We start from the raw sequence: 13316 nt of genomic DNA, 5'->3' as shown, positions 1-13316 counted from the left end.
CGATGGCCAGTCTGCCCCTGTTCACAGTAATACTTTCGGAAGATATTGTACACAAGGAGGAAAAGCTCCCATGTTTTACACAGCAGCCTCTTCCAGGACACATTTACCTTTTCATAACCTTTCTAAAGGATTGGTAGTTACATATAGGAATATTCTGAATTCTCCTAGCAGTCACACCGATAGTTAAATATACACTTCCAAGGAAGAGTTTCCAATAATGAAATGATTATATTAAGACATTTTTATTTTTACAGTTTCCAAAATGACTTTAGTAGGTTCACAAGATCATGAACTCTGTTGAAAGACTTATTTGCAGCCTACAGTATAATAACCAACAGTGTTCGAACAAAAGGTCAATATGTGAGGAGCAGCTTGCCACCCTGTGCCGGACATTGGCAAAACACACTCCAGCCACATAGCACTGCTGATTGAGTCATCAGGGTCATAGTGAAGTGAATTCTATCAGCACCTTCTGTAGTGCCCTGGAGCAGGGGTACTCTGAAGTCTGGATATTTGCGGACATTTCCCCTATGCAAAGTTATAAACTTCTTACTTTATTTCACTTTGAAGGGTTAACTTGCAATGACTTCTACTGTTTAACACTGTGTAACTGCATTTCATATGTTTGGTGTGATATACACCCTGTTCAGTTGCACAGCACTGTGGAAAGGGTTAATGGACACAGACTTTTTGGACTGGTAAGTTTCCACAGCTACCATAAGGTTTGATGAAGATGTTTTGGAGGGGAAAAGCAAGACATTGGTTACCACCAAAACCAGACAGAGTGACCCTTTGAATGCCAGGTGCAGCTATGTTATCATTTTTGAAAACCTGTTCTTGTCAAAAATAATCTGCTGTGTCATTGCCAATGGGCATCATTGCAACTGTAATGCAAGTCTATGAGAGACAGGAGTTGTTGTGCCGAGCTTCTCCACTCCACCCCTCCCACTAGAAGGTTCCAGTCTAGCTAGAAATGATATATACGGAGAGCAGTCAGAGCCCCCAGTGTGCTGCAGTTAGGGACTAGTGCTTAGAGGGGGGTACTCTGCCAGACTACTGAGTGACCAGAAGAAGACGCCGAGACGGGGATACTCTGCCACAGACCCTGGGCCTCCAGTCTTTAGCCAGGGTACAAGCCTTCTGAGAGTGAGAGGGACAGCTAGCCTTTCCTCAGCATCAAACCCTTCATCTGACAGGACTGGAGAAGCCAACCCTATGCCTCGCCTGTATTGTTTTGCACCCGAATTCCTCCTGTAAAGGAAGCACCCTGGTTACTGCAGAGCCTGACTCTCTCGACTTATTTTCTATTGGGTTGCACCACACCTTACTATCCTTTCCTGAGATCAGCAACATGTGGTGACACCTCGACGGTGTCCAGTGAAACATTGGGGCCAACCCAAACCCGGCAACTGCACTCCCTGACAGGACTGGTTAAACTATAAATATACCTCCTGACATGTACATAGATGATAGAAGACACCAGTAAGTGAAGAGTGTAGTGCGCAGCAGCAAAGTTGGTTGTTTTATCCTTTCTACTTGCTTTCGGAGAATTGTGTCTGGTACAGGGAGCAAGTAGAATGACAGCCAAAACATCTCATACAGTGAAAGCCACATCCCTGCATTCCCCATACACAGCTCATTAAAGGGTTATTCTCATCTCACAAACGCATGGAATATCTACAGATTGTCATAAATGTTTAAAAAGTGTGGGTCTTGAAATTGAGGATGTGGCCAAAGCACCCACTTCTCCAAAGTATGGTGAAAAAGCACGGTGGGGAAAAAAAAAACAACAACAATGATCTTGTGGGTATGTGGGGAAAATAAGCCCTACCCCAATAATAAGCCCTAGCGCTATTTTGCAGGGTTTTTGGAGTAGGCTTAAAATATAAGCCTTACTCCAAAAATAAGCCCTAGATACAGCCATATTTTTGTTATATAAAGGGTAGGTGGGGTAAATGTGTGGGCTGCAGCAGCTCAGGAGCGTTCACTAATGGCTCCTGAGCTGCCATGAAACTGTGGGCAGGCGAGCCACGCAGGCTTCAGTGAATAAGCCTTCAGTGAAGCCACTAGCCCGCATACACATCGCGGCACTAAGCAGCACGTGACGGCCGGGCTGGCGGCTTCACTAAATGCCAAATTATGCCGGCAGCCCGCGCTTCCCTTCACTTTCACGTTGGGCGGGCTTACATGAAGGAGGATCTCCTTCTCTCTGCCTGGAGGCGCTCCCTACATCTCTCCCGTGCCGTATCTGCTCTCCCTGGTACCGTAGATTGCTGCCTAGGTCCCTTGGGTAAGGACAGCTCACAGGCAATATATGGTACCAGAATGAAAAATATGTGTGGCAAATATGATTATAACTCCCATCATCCATAGGAATACACCCATGTACTGCAGTATATTGGTGCATTCCTATGGATGAGGGGAGTTATAGTCATATTTAATATAAACACTGCCCAGGGACTGTTCTGTAATTGGCATGTTCATGGAGCCAAAATAAGCTATAACCCTTTTTTCGAAGAAAAAAAATAATATAAGACCCTGTCTTATTTTCGGGGAAACACTGTATTTCAATATCATACACCATCAATGTCTGCTTGACGAGATTCAACCTCTGAGACACCCACCGATATCTAGAATGATGGGGCCATGGAGCTTGGTAAAGCAAAATCCCCTAGACAGTGGGTTAACTACAACAGAGCCCACTGATTTCAATGGTTCTGCACCGCAGTACTAGAGTGGTGATGGCACTGTGGGAAGTGACAAAGGAGTAGAAGCACTCAGTGAAGCCCTTTTATTCTACGTATCGGAGCGGTCCTAGAGGACTGATTAGGCCTTATCGTTTGTCTGAATGCCCCTTGTCATTTTGGAACCCTGACAGCAAACATACAGTAACTATGGATCAGTACCGAGTCAGTGGTTTCCTTAGGCACCAAGCAGAAAAAATGCTTCTTCCCTCCTTTTTAATTGTGCAGAACATGAATGGGTCATAAAAATCGATTTATAAAATCCACATTGGCAAGTAATTTTCACTGTAATCCAGACATTCAGCAGAAATAGTCATTCTGAACTTGGAGAAATTGGTTCTCTCTTAATGTCTGGCAGACAAGGATTAGACGACTGGTGGACATTATCTGTATTCCGCACTTCATAGTCTGCCTCCTCCAGTCACTAGATATAAATATTTATAACTGTTTATTTAGTGCTCTGATAAAATTCCTCGCCGCTTCTGCATTCTAAATCAGGAGCCAGCACCGAGAAAAGCGCCACTTCATCTCACAAAGCTAAGTAGCGAAATTACAGAATCACTCCATCAAATTTCAATCTTCCTAGCCCTCACTATCCCATATATCACAATGAAATAAAGCCAAAACTGAGATGGACTTTTTCCTATCAGGAACAGAATTGGTTTTTAATGTATTTATTCAGATATTGTTGTAAATTAGTTTCACTACAGAAACCCAGATCAGAGAAGAAACATGAATTAGGCAATGTCAAGTGTGGAGGATCATCAAACTGATTAACTGGGTAATATCCACTGTGCAGAGGGAAGGTGGCAAGAGATGAACTGTATATTGGACAGAAGAGTAGAGTCGTACACACCATGGACAATTATTGTGCAGAGTAACAGCTTTATTCATTTTACTTTTTGGATAACTTTCATTTTCACTTCCAAAGGTTCCAAAAGCCACCAATTCAATCGTAACCTTAACCAGACACCAACCCTATTGCACACATATGAACCCTTCTTAGGCCGAATGCACACGGCCGAGAGCGGTCCGTGGTATGCCGGGCTGGATTCCTGTTCAGAGCAGGAGCGCACGGCGTCATTGGTTGCTATGACGCCGTGCCCTTCATGCCGCCGCTGCTGTACAGTAATACACTTGTATAGATCATACGAGTGTATTACTATAGTGCAGCTGCGGCATGAAGCGCACGGCGTCATAGCAACCAATGACGCTGTGCGCTCCTGCTCTGAACAGGAATCCTTAGATAGATTCTAGGAAGTTTCAGGACATTCTGAAATCAGCTCTAAAGGTTACTGGTAAGCTTGTGGTGGGACTTGTGTTTATACAGATCAATCTATATCTATCTATCTATCTATTTATTTATTTATTTAAAAAATGGCTGCAGTATAAAGTATGGGGGACAAACAGAGCCGCCACCTGAGCCTTTGAGTCTTCTATTAGACAAAAGTAGTTAAAAAGGCAACTTGGGTACTTTCACACTAGTGTTTTTCTTTCTCGGCATAGAGTTCCGTCACAGGGGCTCTATACCGGAAAATAACTGATTAGTTTTATCCCCATGCATTCTGAATGGAGAGCAATCCGTTCAGGATGCATTAGGATGTCTTCAGTTCAGTCTTTTTGACTTTTCAGGACGGAGATAATACCGCAGCATGCCAGAACACTTGCTGGCTTTTTTTCCATAGGAATGTATGATCCAGCATTCAAAACACCGCAATGCCGGATCCATCCTTCCGGTCTGAACATGCAAAAAAAAAAAGAAATGCCGGATTTGTTTTTCCGGATGACACTGGAAAAACGGATCCAGCATTTCAATGCATTTGTAAGACTGATCGGGATCCTGATCCGTCTTACAAATGCCAATCAGTTTGCATACGTTTTGACGGATCCGGCAGACAGTTCCAGCGGCGGAACTGCTTGCCGAATTCCTCTGCCGCAAGTGTGAAAGTACCCTAAGCAAGCAACAAAAAGTAAATACACTACCAGAAAATGAAGAAAGAACGCCCGGAAAACGCAATGTGATTGAACTCAAATTGACAAAGTATAAACTGCAGGTGGTTCTCGGCCAATGACCACACAACCAAGGTGGTGCTCCCGTTATTTTGGGTATATGTTGAGGCAGGGTCACATTAATACTGGGTGGCATCTCCCCTTGCTGTCACTCTGGCATGGCGACGGTCATACAGATAATGGATAGCCTCCTGTGGTATGTCAATCCAAGATCTATCAACTTGGAGCCATAGTTCAGCCATGGTGGTCATTGGCTGCTGTGCATGGGAGATCGGTCTTCCCACCTGTTCCCAGACAGACATTCTTGATGGGGGAGAGGACTGGGACTGGTTCCACGATATTCTGGATATGCTGAAGGCTGGTCAATGTTCCTGGTATCTAATGACATCCCACACCAAGATGTCATGGTGTGAGGTACCATTAGCTACCTTGACAGTTCCCGGTCTGGAAAAAGGAACATTGACTGTTTCCCTTCTTCATGGAAGGAACGTAAAGCAGCCTGCTATATGTCCAGGACATTGTGGAAACAGCCATACTGCCTTTTCTGGCTCAGATAGGAGACTCTGTGTTCCAATAAGATATTGCCTGCTCTACACAACAGAAGCCAACAACCACTTTGGCTGAACTATGGCTCCAAGTTAAAAGATCTTAGAATGATATAACACAGGAGGATATCTAGCATCTGTCTGACCTGATAAAACCTATATGCATTCTGAACACTAGAGAGAAAATATAACCATGGGAAGCTAGTCTCCTGTCATGATGTAATCTATTCCGCTCTTATCTTCCAATGTTTGCCCTGCATTATACGAGTATAATAGTTTCTAGCTTATAAACATTGTGTGAGAACCCATATTATGGAGAATATTAGGGTCTAATTTCATAGAGTGGCCATATTTAGTTTTTATTCTAGCAAAGTATTTTTTTTATAAATGTATAGACCTGATGGCCATCTTGATAATCAGCCTGGTTGTCTCCAGGTCTGTGTGGGACCTTAGTAACAGAGTCTTATGGGCATGCTTGACTCCAAGGGGATGCTACTGGCTCTTTATACTCTGCCACAACTTCCTCAGGTTGTTGTGTTGCGTTTGTCTCGTGGGTAAGGGAGGGGGAAGCTGCGGACCAACATTCATGGGAACCCTGGGATGCTGAAGTATGGTTAAGGGGCATGGACTGCAGTGGGCCCTGGCATCTGATGCAGATGCCAGCCCTGATAGAAAGATGTATTTACATTACAACAGTATATATTGAACAGGTACAATATCATTATGCTGTCCTACCTTGGCAGATAAACTTCGACTTTTTGCTTTTTGACAGAATTAGCCCACTCATCAATCAGTGAAGCCTTGACCAGAGGCTCAAGTGTTGCCAAAGGAACTTCTTGTCTGGACAAGAGGAGCATAAGACTGAGCTCATCACCTTCATATGGTATCTCTAGGACTTGATAGACTCCACCAGCCTCATTAGATCCATCAGTAAACTCTCCTGTAAATGTACAAAACATGAAAATTATATTAAAGTGCTATAAAGGAACTTGTGACGGCATCTATAAGATGCTGCACCCCCTTCATTCTCAGAATTGGTGGGGTTCCCCGGGGTTAGAACCTCACCAATCATTAAAGGGGTTGTCTCATCTCAGACAATGGGGTCACATTGCTAGGATATGCCCATATTGTTTTATAAGTGCGGGTCCCAGTGGTGGGGAGCCCCGCAAATTGGTGGCTGGAGGACTCCGGTCTGGTCACCACCAAGCGCTCTCCGCATAGAAGTGAATGGGAGCGCACCGCGCATGACCGGCCACCGCTCCTATTCACTTCTATGGGCCTGACGGAAATAGCCAAGCCAGTGCTCAGCTATTTTCAGTGGCCCATAGGAAATGAAATGAATGGAGGGCGGCTGCATGTACAGTGCGCTCTACAACACTTTTGGGTTTCCGTTCTTGATAAAAAGGTGCAGGTCCCAGCAGTGGGACCCATACCTATGAGATCATGGGGGAATATCCTAGCGATATGGCCCCATTGTCTGGGATGAGACAACCCCTTAAAGTGAATACATATCCTAGTAATATACGAGCCTTTTATGAGATGGAAAAACCCTTTCAAAAGGGAGTCTGTCAGCAGTTTTGTTCATGCTGAACTGCTGACACCGAACAGCACTAGGTAGATCAGGACAACCTTACCTTTTCTGGAGCTTTTCTCATCAGGCGTAGCGAAAATATGAACTTTTTTTCTGCCAGATTCTGCTCCTGCAAGTGCCCAGGGCTGGTTTTACTTTGAAGTGCTCTCTGCATTGGCCCTCTGCTCTGGGTTACAGAAATAAAGGTCTCCTGGTTGGACGCTACTGCTGTCACTCATAACAGAGGCGATGTGCTGAGTCGCAGCTCTAAGCAGGGTGCAATTCACATGGAAGATCTAAACTGGACACTTGCAGGAGAAGAATGTGACAGAATAAAACTTCATACTTCGCACACAAAATGCATATTTGTCTTGCTCTCCCCAGTCCCTGCCAAGTGCGGTCAGCAGTTTAGAACAGTCAAAACTGCTAACAGACTTACTTTTAACAAGACATGACAATGCAGTCCTATTTAGGAGATTTAACTTGTGTGCCATTTCAAGATACAATATTGCAAGTTTTTTGCTTTGTATCTCTGGTAGAAATGTAGTGGAAATTATATCTTAGAACAGCTGGTTTGTGACCAATGAATACAACAATTCTAATCATATTTTCTAAGCAGCCAGTAGTTATACGCTCTTTCTATGGCATCAGGAAGTGAACTGGGTATCAGAAACAGCAGCTGTGTCTGTAAAATGTGCACAGGAAATGTGAAGCGCGTTTCAGTAGCTAATCAACATATATCCGAAATACAAGTTACTTAGTGTAGAAAAACAAGTCAGATACTTCACCACAGCTAATGGGGGCTGCGCCCAGCAAGATCCCGTCATCCACTTCAGTAAATAGACTGTAATATCAACTATATTAAAATACAATTACAAAAATATTTGTGGTTACAGACATTTGGGGTGACCACTCTAGGTTTAAAAGGGGTTTTCGTCAAACACCCTATTAGAGAATTCGTAGTTAATAGAGAATAGTCCTCATTTCACGACCCTCACCTACACTATAAACCAGACTGAAGAAAGGTGAAAGATATCAACTCTCCCTCCAGAGGACTGAGCATATATGGTACATTACACTGATTTCAATGGGATCCATATGATGCTCCATTTCACCTGCAAAGGATTGCCCTAAAGATTAAAGCTAAAGTTCCCAGCATCAGTACGCTCCATAATTAGCTAAATTGTTTGAACGCCCTTCTTACAATGCAAACAATCCCTTTAAAGTAAATGTTCACCCTTAACTCTTTAATAACTTCCGAGGCATGCTTTTACAGTAATCATTAATGGGGTTTATTCTAGGATGCCGCCTTTTTAAATAAGTGCTGCACAAGTCTCCAGTGCAGCAGAGAGTGAGGACTCGGCTCTCATGTGAGAGCTGGACTCCTATTTTAATGTCCGTCTCCCATCAGCACCCCACGAATGAGACTGTGGGGTGTTTATGTCTGTGAATGGCAGCCTAGGACCTAACGAAAGCCCCAGGCCCGCCTGCAGTGTATTTTAGTAGGCCTATCTAGCACAGCCAGCTAGTGAATGTCAGTATACCACTGACAGTATAATACTCTGCAGTGCACAAGTAATACAGAGAATAATAGAAGGGATCAAAAGATTGCATATTACAGTCTCCCTGTGTGATTATTAAATGGTTTATAAAAAAAAATTAAAAAAAAAGACTGATGGAAAAAATTGCAAAAATAAAATTTCCTCCTAAAATTTGGCATCGCCATGTGCATAACAACCCACTCTACACAATTATTATGTAAATGATTCCCTATCGCAGTTTAAAAAAAAGCCAGAATTGCTGTTTTTTGCTTATTGGCCACCAAAAAAGAATAAAGTGATAAAAAAGTGTTATCTATCACAAAATGATACAAATGAAATGAAATGAAATGAAAAGTCATTCTGCAAAAATCAAGCCTTCACACAGCTCGGTGTAGAAACAAAAAAAAAAGTTATGGGTTTTGGGATGTGGCAATGCAAAAGAAAAAATATATACCGGTAGTTTATTCTGCAAAAGTAAAAAAATTTAAAAAAATATATATATATATATATGTATTTGGCATCGCTGGAATAATACTATTCCAGATAAAAAATATTCATGTTATTTATTCTGAAAAATAAACGCCATAAAATTTATAAGGCTACTTTCACACTGGCGGCAGCAGGGTCCAACAGGCTGTTCCCATGGATCTGTGCTAACGCTAGCCCAACGTGCCGCCGGAAGTCCTCTCCGGCTCCATTCACTATAATGGTGCGAGCCAGAGGTCCGGCCGCAGCACGGCAAACATGACGAGAGGCAGCCAGGCAAAAACTACAGCATGCTGCAGTCAGTGTGATAGTAGCCCAAGATAAAAACTCTGTGGTTATTGCTGTTTTTGCCCATCCACTTCCACTCCAGAACGAGTTAATAAAAGTTAATAGGCAAGTTATGTGTACCCCAAAATGGTACAATCAAAAATTACAACATCAAAAACAAGCCCTTATACCGCTGCATCGATAGAAAGATAAAAGAGAGTTAACTCTTTGAAGGGGACGATAAAAAAAATAAAAAAAATGCTTAGTCACCAAGCCCAAAATGCATGCGGGGAAGAAGTAAACAGCATTCTGTTATGTTAAAAAATTCAAAAATTATCTGCTGCTGACTATTTCAGTACATCACTATATGAGTTTGCACATTGTTTTTTGGAAAACAGTGTTTTTGGCTGCAAGTCCCAAAGCTCTCCCGAGTGGTGGCGGCAAGGTGACGAAAATCTATTTAAAAAAATAAAATAAAATAAAAAAACACACCTTCTGTCTACAGTTCTGCCATTCCCATTCCTGGCCACTGCATGTCCCTGCCGGATAGGAAGTGGCTTGGTCCCATGACTGTTGTGGCCAAACACATATGCAAGAAGGGCACGTCACTGCTAGTGACGTGCTGTTCTAGCGCATCTGACCGCTGTGGCCAGTGATTTGCTGCAGCTGTCACTGGACCAAGGGTCAGGTTGCGGCACAGGAACAGTAGAACTGCGGAAAGGTATTATTTTTTTTTTTATTGGGCACATGTTCCAAGGATAGGATCTCTGAGCATTTCTCTCTTCCGGTCCAGGGAGAGATTCTGAGCTGATTTGCCCCAGGTCCGGGTGAATGCACTCCTACGAAAAGGTCTATAGTGCAGTAGGTAACTGTGCCAAGAGTGGTGGCTGGATTCCATCACTGCCCTATGGAAACAGCGACGTGTTTAGCGTCTCTCACTGGAATGGAAGAGAGAAGACCTCAGTGACGGTCCTGACATTGGCAGCAGCGCTGTGTGGACGCCCCCTTTTGTTTAGAGTTTGGATCTTGGAGATATAGATATTGCAGGTAAATAAAGCCTTATACAAAATGGGTTTTATGACCCCAAGTTTGTTCTGGTTGGGAAACCCCTTTAACGGTACTTTCACACTAGCGTTTTTCTTTTCCAGCGCTGAGTTCCGTCCTAGGGGCTCAAATCCGGAAAAGAACTGATCAGTTTTATCCTAATGCATTCTGAATGGAGAGTAATCCGTTCAGGATGCATCAGGATGTCTTCAGTTCAGTCTTTTTGACTGATCAGGCTTTTCAGAAAACCGTAGCATGCTGTATTTTTACCTCCGGCCAAAAATCCGGAACACTTTGACTGAACGCCGGATCCGGCCTTTTTCCTATTGACTTGCATTAACGCCAGATCCGGCGCCATGTGTTCCGTCAAACCGGATCCGGCTTTTGCATGTTAAACCCGAAAAATGTGAAAAAAAAGTTAAAGTCCATAAATGGCGGATCCATTTTTTCCAATGCATTTTTTCATTGTGATCAAATTTCTGATCAGGATTCAAATGTAATCCGTTTTCACATGTTTTTCCGGATCCGGCGGGCAGTTCCGGTGTCGGAATTGAACCCTGGATTCAAACAACGCTAGTGTGAAAGTAGCCTAAAAAGTGAAAATTTGCTGTAAAGGTTTCATAGTAGTATGACCACTGGCACAAATCTTCACCATTAGTGAGGACATAAACCATCACATTGGGCAGCATAGAAATCCATGTTCTGCTCACAAAGAAATGACATTTGCTGTAAAACAAGATAGTATTACAGGGGTATAGATGCCAGGACAGAGACTAGGACACATTTTCCTTACCATAGTAAAATTCTCCTTTCTGATACATCATTGGGATCTGCACTTCACTCTCATCATCCTTTGTAAAGGAAAAGGTTCTGGTGTTTTCAGGTCTGAACTGTGATTTCCAGTTCCCCTTAAAGTAGATGGCATTGACCAGAGCCAGCTTTGTTAACTCCGTGAAGTCTTCAGACGAGAACAGATTCTGAATACGATCTGCAGAAACAAACCAATGTGAGCACGTGGTTACAGCAGATGTATGATCTACCTGCTGCTTCTCTTTCTAGATTTTCTTTGTTGGTATTGAAATCATTTTTTTTTTTACATCTTGCTAAAAGCGCACATTTTGGCGAGAATTGAAAACAGTTTTTAAAGGGAAATTCCACTTTTACCTCTTTACTATCCTCTGTTTCTTTTGACCCGGTACTATATCGCAACAATAGAAAAAAAAAGTTTAATCAAAAAGAGACAAATGTTATCTCCTTATCCTGGGTCACTATCAGATTTCAAAATGGCTTTGGCTGCATTGGAGACCAGGCAAATCAAAAAATCCACTTCTTAAAAGGGGTCACTCATTTCCAGATGCATCAGACTGGCGGGACCCGTGTTGGTGATCAGACTAACCCGATTCCTGGTGCTGGGGCCTGGCTCGCTCGCTCTCCACATTTGCTGCTCATCTCTGGTCCCTCCAAGTAAACTTCCTGTTTGACATTGTTGCAGCCAATCACTGGACACTGCTACCTTGCCTCATGTCAAATGGTCATGTGATGCAAGGGGGGCAGATCACAGATTTAGCCAATGATTGGCTACAGTGGCGTCAATCATTGGCTAAGGGAGCAAGCAAGCTGGGACCCCATTGCCGAGGATCAGGTAATTATGATCACCAACGTGGATCCCACCAGTCTCAAAAGTCTGGAAATGAATAAACAACCCTTTTAGAGGGATTGGTCTTTATTTTTTCATTTTTTAAATCTCTATCTCTTCAACCTCCCACCACTGCAGTGGTCCAAGCCAGTCGGTATCTTAAGCTTTCCCCCTCTCAGCCAATCCTAGATGAAAAAACATCCCACTTTTCTTAGCCATGTTTCTACAAGGCACAGCTTGGAAAAATATTGAATTAAAATACTATGCCTACGGAATAGGGTTATGTAATCACGCATTTCGAGTAATGCTTTGCGTCCTCTCCCAGCTTTCTAAAGGACCACATGCATTCTGTCTCTGTTATATAATCATCTAGCCCAATAACATGACAATTAGACCACAAGACATGTTGATTCAATATTGCTTCACCAAGATTTTCCTGAGCAGGCAGGAAACTCTTTTCCCCTGTTATAGGACGTGTACCTCAGCAGATTTCCTAGTTTGTGAGATGGAGATGCAGGTCAGTGAATAAATTCTTCAATGTGTCTAGAACCTTTTCTGCTGAGGAATTTAAAAGACAATTCTATCAGGCTGATGGTGGAAAGTGTTAACCAGCTCCCCAACCACAGCCTTATCTATGTGACCAATGTGGCTGAAGGCATGGTAATCCCGTCTTGCAGGCACGGCTCAATCCTTCATTATAGCTAAAAGGCTGTTTGTGGCCTGGAAGCTTCTGCTGATAATGTCATTGATCCAGAAATAAAATGTCTCAGAAGAGTAGCAGTTATGTAATACAGAAATAATGGAAGGCTTACGTCTCCTAAGACAAGACTACAATTATGGTGTAAGGATATGAGGAAACTGACTTTGGGTTGAAAAAGTAGATAGATGACAAATTTCCCCAGTCTACACTTAAACACGCATGTACTGTGCATTCAGAAAGTCTTCAGACCTTGCGGCTTTGTGCTAAAACAAAAAAAAAAAAATCCCTCAACCTGCACTCAATCACCCTTAATAAAAAAAAATATAAAAAACAGAATTTTAGAAAGGTTTAAATTAAAAAGGAAAAACTAAAATTTTTTTGTATTCAAACCCTTTGCTATGACACTTGAAATTTAGCTCTAGGGGTCTCCCATTTCTCTTGATCACATTTGAGATGTTTCTGCACCTTGCTTGGAGTCCACCTGTGGTAAATTCAGTTAATTGGACATGATTTGGAAAGGCACAGCCCTGTCTATATAAGGTCCCACAGCTGGCAATGCATATCAGAGCAAAAACCAAGACATGAGGTGTAAAAAAAACTGCCTGTAGAGCCCAGAAACAAGAGATTGTGTTGAGGCTTAGATCTGGAAAAGGGTACATAAAAAAAATTTAAAAAAAGTGCGCTCCCAAGAGCACAGTGGCCAGAATTCTTAAATGGAAGGAGTTTGGAACAACCAGGTCTCTTCCTAGACCTGGCTGCCCCACCAAAAGTAA

General features: G+C 42.8%; 1 protein-coding gene across 2 annotated transcripts in view; it reads right to left on the bottom strand.

Moving 5' to 3' along the window:
• The window catches only part of SERPINI1 (serpin family I member 1), a 61493-nt gene that overhangs the window by 24025 nt on the left and 24152 nt on the right, over window positions 1–13316 (bottom strand). For both annotated transcript variants that reach the window (XM_040428184.1, XM_040428185.1), the window contains exons 4-5: window positions 11001–11195; window positions 6035–6239 (exon numbers count right to left, since the gene is read on the bottom strand). In XM_040428184.1, coding sequence (XP_040284118.1) covers window positions 6035–6239; window positions 11001–11195 — 400 coding nt within the window. The remainder of the gene's footprint in view (window positions 1–6034; window positions 6240–11000; window positions 11196–13316) is intronic.

This window comes from Bufo bufo, chromosome 4, assembly GCF_905171765.1.
Source record: "Bufo bufo chromosome 4, aBufBuf1.1, whole genome shotgun sequence".
Lineage (NCBI taxonomy): Eukaryota > Metazoa > Chordata > Amphibia > Anura > Bufonidae > Bufo > Bufo bufo.
This window is presented reverse-complemented; position numbering and strand designations above follow the sequence as displayed.